The sequence below is a fragment of the Halictus rubicundus genome, chromosome 7 (genome assembly GCF_050948215.1).
Source record: "Halictus rubicundus isolate RS-2024b chromosome 7, iyHalRubi1_principal, whole genome shotgun sequence".
In the NCBI taxonomy this organism is placed as follows: domain Eukaryota; kingdom Metazoa; phylum Arthropoda; class Insecta; order Hymenoptera; family Halictidae; genus Halictus; species Halictus rubicundus.
In genome coordinates, this window is record NC_135155.1 from 1,823,774 (window position 1) to 1,837,447 (window position 13,674).

General features: G+C 41.6%; 1 protein-coding gene across 1 annotated transcript in view; it reads left to right on the forward strand.

Moving 5' to 3' along the window:
• Nucleotides 1-1,966: 1,966 nt before the first annotated feature.
• Nucleotides 1,967-13,674, forward strand: part of Sog (chordin short gastrulation) — a 248,134-nt gene continuing 236,426 nt past the window's right edge. The window contains exon 1 of the mRNA XM_076791136.1: nucleotides 1,967-4,878. Within this exon, the coding sequence (XP_076647251.1) occupies nucleotides 4,752-4,878 (127 nt within the window). The 5' untranslated portion in view covers nucleotides 1,967-4,751. The remainder of the gene's footprint in view (nucleotides 4,879-13,674) is intronic.

The window sequence follows — 13,674 nt, forward strand, 5'->3', positions numbered from 1 at the left end:
TATCTGTTTCGATTACGGTTCTCATTTCGGTTTTTGTACGAGTTCCAAACGGTTATTTTTTCGGTTCTGTAACGGTTCTTATACAGATATAGAATCCATTCTCGTATCAAATTTTTCATAATTGATATCCCGAATTATTATAACTGTATTTTACTGTACACGTACATATGTTTTCTAAAATGGTCATAAAAAGAAGTAGAAACATTTATACAGGGTGTGAGAAAAGTAAGGATTATTCGTTCTGGGTGTGAATCTACACCTCTAGGTAACAAAGAAAAATATCAATTGATTATTTTGCATCAACGGCTCCAACTCATGGAGAACATGACAAGTTTGAAGGGAACCATACATCGCGAATAAATAGTTATCGCGGTATAGGCTCGTAATGTATCTGCGAAATTTGACTGCGTAGAGATAAACGTATACATAGAAACAAGACTACTACAGTAGTATCTCCGCAACTGTCGTAGCATCAGGTCTAGTAGAGGTGCTACACTCTTTGTAATGTGCCGAACGTAGAGAGGGATAACGATTGAAAAGAAAGAGAGACTGAAGTTTGACGCTTTGACTCTCTGCCTCTCTTTCCTTTGCGTTTGCCGTCTTCTTTCACGCCCGAAACTTTAATCGCTTATCACACAAGTAATTATGATCGTAATTACGTCGTGTTTGGTATCGTTTTACTTAAAAAACGAGACGAATACGATGGTAAATTTTTCATTAAAAAAATTAAAAATTAAAACTTTTGCAATCTTTTGCTTCAGTTGCATTAGTGTGAGTCTCACCGATAGTCGACTCCTCGCTGGCTCTGTTGTCGAGTTCACCGCTCGGTCAGTGGTGAGGATAAAATTTTGACAGTTACGGTAGAGACTTTTGCGACAATTACGGAGATGAAACTGTACCATACTATATTTGTTCATGTCCTTTAAATTTCGTTTGTTTCTGTGTACGCGTGTATTTAAATATGTACACGTGAAATAGGGATCCCCAATTTGCACATGATATTGTGTCTTGATTGTTCTATTGTGTTGTACTCCTTTTGCTTTCGTATCGTTACATATGTATATCCCTTTGTCTTAAGCTATTGGTTATATCCTTCCCTTCTCTTCTCATTTCCTCAACTCTTGCTTGATGCAGTCCATTTCTAATATTTAGATAATCTTCTCTTTCTTTCCAACATGTGATCTGTACCTTATTCCCTTCCATTTCTTTTATACATTCTTTCACTATAACTTCGGTTATAAAATAAGGGGTTAAACGTTGAATATCCGTTTCGGAAGACAACGAGCTGAATGGTGCCACGGAGAGGTAGACAGCGAGAAAAATTCGGTAGAACGAGAAGGTTGAACAGTTTGGAGAGTCCAAGTATTAGAATTTTTACAACGCTACCTGCCAGTCTTACACCGGTGCATCGGTGCTCGCAGTGGTGCACAGCGTGACGCGACGCTGGTGGTGGTGTACCGGCAGCCGGTGCGCTGGTGGTGGGAATAGCGATAGTGGTGGTTTGGTTCGGTGGCGGTGGTAGGGGAGAGGGGGGGAGCACCCACACGCACGGTGCGCTCTCGCACACCTCTCGGACAGCACAGTCATTCGCGACACCCACCGCGATCGAGGTATCACACACCGGACTACACGAGTTCTCTCTCGGCGAACCCCTGTTCCTTTTGCTTTCTTTCTTCCTTTCTCATATATGCATCTCGACCAGCTTGAGTCGCTCTCCCGCGCCTAGGACTGATCTCCTATTCGCCCGTGCATATATACACGTAGGAAGGAGGGACAAGGAGGCGTGTATGTGCGCGCGCACAGGACAGAGACAGAAGGATAGAGCGACAGCGAGAGACAGAGTGAGAGAGAGAGAGAGAGAGAGAGAGAGAGGGGAGAGAGAGAGAGAGAGAGAGAGAGAGAGAGAGACCGCGAACGCGCACTTGTACGATAACGCGGTACATCAAGCACGTAAACGCGTACGCACACACTCGGATAGGAGCACGGGTGCCGCTGCGGTAGCGTGCTCGGCTATCCCCATAAAAGCGACGGACTCGACCGGCCTGCGGACAGTTGTCATCGTTGGCTACATCGGCGCAACGTGCGTCTCTCTTTGTGGCTGACCGTGTGTTGTATACACTCACGTATACATACATATATACACACAGTTCGAAATAGAACCGGTGATATCGGTGCTGAGTCGTCGTCCACCGAATCTCCGTCCACGGTGTTCGGTTTCGAAGAAGAAGACGGACAGCATGAGATGTCACGCGATCGCCACAACGCACCGGTGGATCGCGCAGTGAATAAGAAGCAGAGATAGACGCGTGGTGCGACGGGTCCGAGCCAGTGGTGGCGGATGCGGTAGCGGGACGGATCCCGAGAGCTGTGTAACCACGTGTTCTTTCCAGTAATCGATCGATTTCGAAAAGCGGCCAGGAGAGAAATCAAAAACGATAAGATCAACCGCGCGATCTATCGGCACCGACCGCCGCCGCCGCCGCGTCAGATAACGGCGGCGCGTTTATCGCGAGTGATCGTGTCGCCGAAATCGGATTGGCTTGAAAAACCGGCGTGTGTGTAAACGTATATAATCGTGGTGGCGTTTTCGGGACCCGGAGGACCGTTGCGTTCGAGACACACCGGGATATTTCGACTTGCGCGCTCGATCAACTTCGATCCCGTCGCGAGTGACCTGTTACCGGCACGTGGTTCAGAACTATTATAAGAGAAGACGAGCGAGCCGGTAATACACCGAGTGCAAGCGCCAGACAGAGCGACGCTTCCGCGGGCAAAGACGTGGTCCTGTCTCGTCTTTCGTGTACACATATACATACATACATATATATGTATACATAGATATATACAATATATATATAATATCGCTGGTGGTGCACATAGTCACTATAAGGTGTGCGCGCGAGAGAGCACGCTGCTCTCTCTCGCACGAAAACGAACCAACGAACGAACGAACGTATGAACGAACAAACAAACGTGTTGGCTGCTCACACGTACCGGCGGGTACGAAAGCGAAAAAGCGATTCGCCGTGGCGCAAGCGCCAAAGCAGAAGCTTTTTCGAGCGAGCCAGGCGGAGACGGTGCCGATGATCAGATACATCAGATTCAGTGGCGGCACGGGCGTAGAGAGCGAGTCGAGTAACAGCTTCCCACCAGTCAGTCACTCACTCACGGCTAGTCAGTCACGGCAGTCACGCGCCGACCGTGTCAGACGCACACTGGCCTGTTGGTTCGCGTGGAAAGAGACCGGTAAGGAGCGAAGTAAACGGTGAGAAACGAACCCAGTGGCGAACACACCGAGACCCCGAGTTCCGTTCGAGAATATTTCGGCGACAGTGCACCAGTCAGTGTGTGCCCGAGAGCTCCTAGAACCGCGAGTACCGCGGAAAATCCATGATCCGCGCACGCGTGATGAGACCTTCGACAAATATTCGAGATTCGGTATTGTCGATGATCATTCGTCGATACGTGCCGGCATAACGGACGGGGGCGACTACTTCGACGCGCACGACCATAATCTTGTGTGTTGGAGGATGATCGATCTCTGTTGTCGATTCAGACTCTCGATTCCGTGATCGATTCTCGAGGATATACGTAGTGTGAGACCACGCGACGGCTCTCTTCTACCGGCGTTCGAGAAACGCGTTGACGCGTAGACGATCTTTGGTAACGAGATCACGGGGAGGTGCTATGTGAAAGACGGTTGTTAAAAAAGAAGAAGACAGAAGGGAATCCGCGAAACGGACCACGACGGTCTTTTGTGTCCCTCTGATCGTTCGAAACTCGTCGCTCGTTGTGTACCGCCTTATAAAACGCGCGCGCAGTACCACAGAACGCGCAACCGACCAGCACGGGGAAAAAGAAGCAGGGACAGAGGAGACGAGCAGCTCGTGTACGAACTGTGTGCACTCGAGCTAAAAGAGAGAAAGAAGGATAGCAAAAAAGAGATCGAGACGAGAGAAAGAAGAGAGACGAATAGACAGATCGGAAGACAGCATAAGAAAGAGAGAGAGAGTTCGAGGGAGAAAAACGGGGAACGAAAGAATAACGATCCTGCGTGTACCTTAGCCTATTAAGCCGTCGGATGCGCTCGTTGAACGTGTCTCGACCGGTGCACGATACAGCTCGCGTTATCTGCAGTAAATATTGCCGGCTAGCACGGGCTCTCGGGCCCGCTGATTGTTTCTAATCATTATCGTACACGTCCGCGATCTGCGTGCGTATTGTCGTGCCTCGACGTCATCGTGCGGTTGTCGTCTCCTTCGTCGCCGCCTTCGTCGTTCTAGTGGTCATCGCCGCCGATCCCCGCTGTTCGAACGATCCTCTCGTGGTCTCGTTTCTCTTCCGAATGTGTCGCGTTCGGATCGCGAGAGAAGATTGAAGTTGGTGCGAGACCGTACAGAGTGGCGTACAGTGCAGAAAGTTTCGTGCAGTGAACGGTCGTTAATAGACCAGTGGCCGCGGCTCCGGCGACAGAGACCGACGCACGGACGGTGACGCGAGCGAGAGCGAAAAAGAGAGAGAGAGGGGGACAGCGAAGGAATCGGGAGAGAGAAAAAGAGATACAAATAGAAAAGAAGAGTGAGACACGCGAGCGGTGGAACCGAGACGGGGGACATGCTATATGCGTTGAAGCACCAAGTGCCCAGGGACGAGAAAGGGAAATAGGAGAAATACACGAGTGCGATTGAGACGGAGAGAGAGGGAGAGAGAGAGAGAGGACTAACAACGTGATAGGACCGAAAGCTGTCGAGATGCATTGCCACGGTGTTCTCTTGTCGATCTTGCTCGTCGTCGTCTCTTGCCCTTCGATGTTGCGTGCGCGAAGGGTCGCGCCCTTGATCGAAGACGACTGGGCGAGAAGGCCTCATCGTGCCGCCGGTAAGTCGCCATTGTTTCCAATGTATTTTTTTCTTTGCACATATACCCCCCCCCCCCACTCTGCGTAACGCACGCGCCCGATTGTACTCTCTCGGGATCAATCTCTGGCCGCACGAACGGTCGTTCGAAGCGAGAAATACATCGCCGACGTCCGACGACCCGGTCCCAGCTTCCCCGTCGCGATTTCGTCAGAATCCGGGCAGTTTCTTTTCCTTTAAAGGTTAGAGAACGCCTCGAAAATACCGGGGGCCCGTGCGCTGTGCGCCGCTTTTACGTAACGAGAGCACCGCGCGAAAAAGGCGGGAATCGAACGGCCGATTGTCTCGGCGTTTGAATCGGTGTCGCGTTCTCGCGGCGCACGCAACTTTTCCAACTTATCATTCTTTCACTGGCAAACGAGATAATCGAATCGTGGCCACTCGATCGCCATTCTCGACTGTCTAACCATTCTTTCGATACGCGAATATTTCTTTCTCACCTTTGTTTACGACGTCTTTCTATTGAGTTGATATAAAACTTCCAATAGTTAATCATTTAAAGCCAGCAGTCTGCCATCTTAAGCGTTGTTATTATTAACCCTTTGCGCTCGAAGCTATTTTAACTCGAAAACGAAACATTTCTTTCGACTTAGAATATTTCCCTTCTATATATTTTTTTTCATGTTATACATACGAAAATGGTGCAATTTACTCGTACAATACTGAAGTGTTTAGTAATTTATTAAATACAGAAAAATTTAATAATGTAAAAGTATTTTGAATAATGATACAGCAATTTTTAGTGGCGCCTTACAGTCACCATTCGAGTGCTAAGGGTTAAGCCTCAGTACTGCGAGCATTTTTGTATGCCATCCACTTCAACTTTCAAAGCGACAATCTTGAGAACCAGCAATTGCATTCTGACAAGAGAAGCTTGAAAATGATCTTGAATAGACTGCGGATCTTTATAGAAAATAAAATTTGTTTGCATCAGCATACAGGAGTCAAAGAAACATTTCTTTCATCGTTTAATTATGTTCATAAGCTGCAACTAATACGTTGACGCTCTTGAATTTTTTAAATCTGTCTACCGCTTTAATTTCCACCTACGCGTTTTTGTCATAATTGCATAAAATCCGCAGTCTAAACACGAATCTCTCGACTTCGATTCCTTGGATTAGTTAGCTTTATTCTAACGCACATAAGAATATTATATTTATGAGCAGAGGATTGAGACTGGCTTCACAGTGGCACCAATGGAGTGTTTAAATTTTTTATACCAGGATATGGAGCAATGGAAGCAAGGAATAGATGCATTATGCTCATTCAAGTCTGTAGCAGTTTGATAGTAAATGGTCTCTTGTTTTTAAGCTATTTATTTTTCAGCAAGGTTGACTACCGGGTAGGTGCCGAAATAAGACACATTTACCCTAATCTTTGTGTTAGTTTGTAGTATGAATGGGATGTCGTAGGGTTGTATTAAGAGAGTAATGTTGTTTACAAATCTAGCTCGATTATACAGCTGCGTAGTAATCGTTTATTGCACAATTAACCTTTGTTCGTTGTTTATATTTTGGATTTGGAATTTTTATCTGTGACTGGCAATTGTGAAATCGGATGTTTGAGAGATTTTGTAGTTTCGTGCAATCGATAAGTTCGTTATTTTGATTTTTATCTGTTAAAGAAATCATTCAATAAACAGAGAATGATATTCAGAAAACTCAGATAACAGTGAACGCAAATGAAACTTATAAACGAAAAATTAAATCGTCGCAATCGAAACAGAAAGATTATGAATCAGTTCATTTCTTCTGCTTCTTATTATTATAAGTAGCGTAATAAATTTTGTTTGATCTCCTGTCCTCCTGTCCCTTTGCCGGCTTCCTGCGCGTTGTGGAGGGGGATAAAAAAATTTTTTTCGGATTTGCTTCCTCTGGAATGTTTTTGAAACATCCCTATCACTCACTTATTTAAAAACAAGAAAAATTTTTTCCATTTTCGAGCACCGATTTCGCGTTTTCGCCCACGGATACACCGTATTTCAAAGATAAACCCTACGTTGTAAAGAATAGCATCATCAAGCAATCGCTAATAGTTTGAGATGTTGATGCGACTCTAATCTGGCGAGAACAAAAATTCAATTTAGGGGTTAACGAAGAAAAATTAATTGGAAATTCTATTTTTCGAATCGCGGAGTATAAGACTCGAGAAAACTGTAATTGTGGATGTCACGATGCGGCAGGAAGTAACGTACCGGTTCAACACCTCGCACTGACCTAGATGTTAGAACGACCTAATGGGTGTGCATTGTATTCGTGTTCCTGTGTAGAACACAGCTCGTAATGACACTTTAAGTATCGACACCTTAACAATAGTAATTTTCAAACGCCAGTACATGTCGTTTCAAAACAAGCAAGCATACATTCTAACAAAAATAAAGATCGTTTTAATTTTGTCGCTTAAGATCCGAGCAGATGAAAGCAGATTAAAAGGTTGCGCCGTCTTCGATTCACCAAAAGACAAATTCCACGCTCGTGTGACTCTGTTTTGACACGGAATAAATTGTTATTCCACGATTCATAGCTACAAAACACAGTAGTCCGACGTTGAACAATTAAAGCAAAAATGTTTCAGGAGGAAATGCGGTTACATAGCCGGGGATTAATTACAGTTACTTCTAGATTACGTAGTGTAATACTTACCTTTAATAACGATCGAGTTACCAGGCGAATGAGGTATCAAATTCAAGTGTATAGTCATCAATTTAATGGTGGAACGCCGAAAGAAAGTGTATCGAAAAACCCGAGTTCGGGGATTTCCCAGTAGAAATTAGTTCAGTCAATGAGCGTTTAATTGAATTTAGCAGGAAAACTGGTTTTCCCGAACAGTTATTGGTAAAGGGTTCGCGTGTTCGGTACTTGGTTTCGAGATAAAAATCAAACACACGTGCGCACGGTGCCTGATTCGACTCTGCTGCGTACTAAATCTGCGCAGTATACCAATTTTTAGTTGTCCTGGTATTTAAGTCAGTTTTATCACGTGTCTTACTCCTTGAGTAAGACACGTTTTATTACTGTCAACTAAAGTTTCACTACCGTCTCAAACCAAATACACACTTCTCTCACTTTTCTTATAAAATTTAACTCTCCTCCAGGACGAGTAATTTCATAAATTATTCTTTTTCCTGTATTCATTTTTTAAGGAAATATAGATATAGAATTTTCCGTCATGTTTTAAGTTGTTTTTATTGTTATGTTCTCGAACAAGTTTTCCAGGTGATTTTTTCAATATAAAAACTAGATTGTGGAGAAACGTAAAAATTTTTCGGTCGACTTAATTATTTGAAATAAAACGTACCGAGTCCCGTTTCTTAAGTAATTAAAGAAACAGGTACGTCTGGGTGAGCCGACGTCGCGTCGCGTCGCCGATGGTCGTTAACTCTCTATGACGCCATGTAACTTTGATGTCATATGCTGATATAAGTGCCTACCTGCACTGTTAAAATTTTGTTTAGTCCTCACAAAACAGACGTTTTTGAGAAATAGATAGCACGTTCGGGTCCATACAAGTAGGTTTTTCAATTTTTCTAGATTGTATGTATATTTTCGGGCGTATTTCTCTAAAGTACACATATTACATAAATGTTTAACAAAATATTTTAAGGATTTTAATTAAGAAAGTGGGTGAAGTTTCTTTTTCTAATTTTTCTATATATATTTTGGAACACATTTCTCTAAACTACATCGACCCTTTTGTTAGATATAAAATGAATAACTAACAGTATATTTTAAGAATTTTAAATTAAGAAAGTGGATGAAATGTTTATTAAGGTGAGTTCAAATACAATCAATGCTACAATACAAAGTTGTCGTACCACTCTTTCATAATTGAAGAATACATGTGTGTACATATTATCGTTTCTCTTAGTTCTATTGTTTCAATAATATAGTAAAAATTAACGTAATAATTATAGTGATTTATATACAAGTTTCTTTTTATTCTATCGTAATAAAATATTCGTTTCGCTGAAATTGCCATATACTGTGTTTTCTCGACATACGTCAACAACACGGGATTTGGCAGCGACATATACCGTCAAGGAAATACTATTCTTTGCGTTCGAAACTTTCATCGTTCATTACACGTGTAAATATCATCGGAATTATATCACTTTGGCATAATTTACACCAGAAAAATGCCACGAATATGTTGGTGAAAGTTCCATAAAAAAATAATGAAAAATAAAGAAGCTTTGTTATTGGACGCCTCCTCGGCACCCGAGCCCTCTCGAGCTTCCCGGCTCCTCACGGGGTATACATACCCCGCGGCAGTGGGGGTAGTTTTGCGACTTTGATCAGCCAGGTATTTGCGACACATATCGAGAAAAGACTGTAATACAGCTTTGAGATTGTGTAAAGTTACAATTTCTTCTTTTTTAAGTTTTGCTTTTGCTTATTGACATATGGTACATATGGACATTAAGGCGTTGATTATTTAGTATAAATATATAAACCTAATTACAAGACAAATATAATTTATGATATAAATTAGTTATACATAATGTTAAAAAAGTCCTACTTATAGAGATACTTCGACTTGCAGAGGTTTGGCTATTTTAAACTCAAGTTGCAGTGGTAAAGTAATGCATCTGAACAATACAATAAATAATTCAAGTTAAAGTAACTTTCATTTTAATTTTTTAAAAGTTCTTGCTGCAAAGCGGAAGCGAATAAATAAATGGGTGTATAACAGAATGACATATGTTATGTAAAACTTACAGGATCAGATACGAACAATTCGTTGCTCAATGCAGCAATAATTAAAGAATTTACTAGGGTAACAGCTGAGATCTTCATTTCTCAAATTGGAGGAAGAGCATATGATACGTTACACGAATTTTTTCATTGTTGCATGTAACATTTGTAAAATGTACCGTACACCCTTCTAATAGATACCCATTCGATTGTTGTTTTATAGAGGTTCTCGAGTTACGCCGGCTCGAGTTATCACGATTCTACCGTGGCAAATGAATTTCGATTTTGTTTAATGGGCGGAAGGAAAACTTGATTCTGGATGGTTAAAAGTGTTGTAAAGTCGCGTGTGAGTCACAGGCGGCGGTATCTGTCGGCTTGGACACAAAGCGTGGGCTGTGAATTACGCGCTCGTCGCCTCGCGAATATGTAAACAGGCTCACCGCAATGAATGGTAATATGGCGCTCGTCGCGGTGAAATTTCCGCAGCGTTTCGACGCTTGTCGCCGCTTCGCTTCGCAAAATTTCCGTCTCATTATGACGACACGCGACGTAGCGCCGCGCGCGCACGCCCGCTAAAATTTCACCGTGTTGAAAACCGCAACGCGTCGCGTCGTCCCGATTGCGTTGTATATCTGAACGGCCGATAACCCATTTAATTGCACCCACATACCAGGCGCGTTTACGTTATTCGCGAACCATACGTCTGACCCGAAAGTCGTAAATCGCAGGTCGTTAAGCCGGATCCACACATTCGGTATTCGGCCAACCGTTAGCGCAACGTGTTCTCCGACGTAGTCGCTTGCGCCGATTATTTTGCACTTATAGATGATAGGGTAAGGGACCCAATTGCTGTGGGGGTACCAATTGCTTTCTCTACATTAATTATACGTATTCTTAAAGCATAATGAATATTAAAAACGAGATATTAAGTAGTTATCATTACAATCAGTTAATATATGAAATATATATTTTTTTTAATATTTATTATGCTTTAAAAATAAGTATAATTAATATGGGTACAGTGATTGATACCTCCACAGTAATTGGGTCCCTGACCCCACTTATTCTACTTTCTCGTTGATTCTTCTGTAATTGATTTTTTTTTGTAGTGTTTACACTTTTGGATTTAAGTAAATCTGTCAAGTAAGTTTTCGTTTATAAAGAGTTGTTCACCTTGTTTTATTGCTCATAAAGAGACAGCAGATTTTATGAATTTATGATAATTTAATGATAATTTTATTCAATGTATGATTAAGTGAATCTTGGAACAGCAGACAGATTAAAAGAATTTAATTATTTTCAACATATTAAAATTATTAATGAAAGAAATGTGCACATTTGTATTTAGTGTCTGTATCTTACAGTTTATGCACAAAATTTTTATTTTGCGTAGAGATACGCAGTCGACCCATTAATAATAATTATGGTAAATTTTAGGCACTGGTAACTAAACTAAGGGGCTGTTTGTGCGTTTAGAAATAAAAGCCTTTTCTACAATGATTCGTAATTTTTAAATTGCGAAATTTTCTGCAAATTTACATGTTTATAACGAATTCAAACAATTAAAGATGAAAACTACCAAAAAAGAGTCTGAACGAAATTTCAATTAGTTTTGTATACCACGAATTTTGGTAGACTTTTATGCTTTATAAATCCATAGAAATCTGTACCATAGTTATTTGTATTCCCTAAATGTGGACTGTGTGATCGAGGATTTTTGGTTCATTCACACTTTAGTTCGTGCTTTCTCGATGTTTTCCTCTCCTTTTGCTTTTTCACGTACTCACTAGTTTTATTCCATACTAACACAGTCGAACAGTCGACAATTTAAAAAAGAGTATATAAAAACTTTTATAAATATTGATATTCCTTATCAAAAGATGATGCTATACAATGATGTAACATAACACGATACAGAATATTATCCCAAACTGTAGCTCCGATAAATTAATGGAGACGTAGACGAAATTTCTGTAGCGTACACGTAAATACTCATATTAGTACAGAATACATCAATATAAGGTCATTGTTGCGCACTTTACCGACTTGAATTGGTTTCACATTTTTACTAACGTAGATAACTATCTATAGAATCATCTGTGGTTTTATGATTACATTGTGGATCTTCATACTATGTATACAAAATTTGTAAGGACAATTTTTCAAAGCTCCGCGAAAACTTCATTGTATTTATTGAAGGTTGTATTTATGTTTAATATATGTATATATGAAGTAACACAGGACCAACATAAAGTATTACTATAACACTGTTTTTGTCACATTTTGCACAATCAGATGTTCCTTAACACATCTTCAGTTTATGTCTTATTATTATATTGCGGATTTTATGCATTCATGACAAAAATGAGTAGATCAATTGCAAAGCAGCAATTTCATTCCAAGAACTTCCAGACAGTATCGTATTATTTTCTACTTATTAAAATGATTAAGAAACGAAATACATTATCTACTCTATATTAGTCCCAAATTCCTAGTCGATAAAAGTCCCAGAACTATCCCTACTGCCGCGGAGTATACCCCGTGAGCGGCCATGAAGCTTGAGAGACCTCGGTCGCCGAGGAGTGTAACATAATACGGGTCGGGTATATGGGTTTGAGACTAGGAGACCACTACAAATCCAATAACAGAACTTCCTTATTTTTTATTATTTCCTATTTTTTCTATGTACTGCCCTTTTCTACGTTCGGCGTGAATCAAAGAATAGTATCTTCTGGCCGATATATGTCGCTGGCTAGACCCGCGTTTTGCATAAACGTCTACAGTCCAGTTGTCATGAAACAATTTACACAGACCGCAAAAAGACAATATCCCCGACTTGTGATCTTCTAAATGATCATCTAAAGGTGTCGCCGTCAATCCGACATGTAGAATTATATGTATAATGCGGCACGACCACTTATCTTTCTTTAAATAGCTCATTATAATCTTACAAAATAATAATCCCATTAAACCATGGAAACTTAAGCCTTTGTCACGATAGAGCGTGTATACAACTCGAAAGTAATACAATAGTTTCAAAACTAATCGGTGGTCGCTTGGCTATTCGGTCAGCGTTTACCGCGGTAGAGTAACGATTTTCGAAGACCTCTCGGAGCCGTTGCATAGCCGATTATCTGCGTTGCGTTCAAAAGCTCCAAATACCTGTCCCCGTTCTCGCGCCGCGCCGATCCATTTCGCGGACCCTCTGAACTTTCGCTCTACGACCGTTTGTCCGTTTTCCATTTCGAGAAACCGCAATCCTCGGTAGCCGCGCCCTGAATGCCCAACGAAGCCGTTTTAGATCCAATACACACCTTCTCCGGACATCGCATCGGTGGCAATCAGCTGAATGTATTCAGTTGTCTCTGACTATGATTTGATTATCATCTCCGGCACATTTCATTGAATTAGTCCCACCACAGGACAGTAACGACCATGCTTTTGATCCCCATTTCTCGGATCAATTTGATACATTGCTCATAGTTTCTGAATAAATACGTAAACACAGTGTTTACTCTATATACAGGGTAAGGCACTTAAAACCGGCCACCTGAATAAGTTGGTTGCTATTGGTGATAGGAAAAAACGCATCAGGCCAAAATTATTTGGTATCGAGGGGCTGATTATACGATGTTACTAGTTTTTTGATAGGTGGAGGCGTCAAGGAGATATGAAGGTCATCTCTGTTTTGAACTCCTACGATTGTAGCCCTTCTCGAGACAATTTCAACGATATAGCCATTCAAGGTCAATCAAGATCATAAACGGTAACAAGGAGGAAGAATATAAATTCACCGTGAATGCTACGTAATGGGATATTTTCAGCTTTATTAATGAAATCGAACTGAGTCAATTCAAAATGTAACCAAGTGCTTCAATCTAAAATAATCTGCTACAACAGATGCAAAAAACGATTACCAACCACAGAAAGACAGTGTCTGAAGGTTCGCCCACTGATGATTGCATTATGCATTAAAGCGTGCGATGATCAATAGCAGCACAGGCTCCTTTTATCCGTTCTCGCCTGTCTTTTTGCATATTTTGTAACAGATTATTTTGGATTGA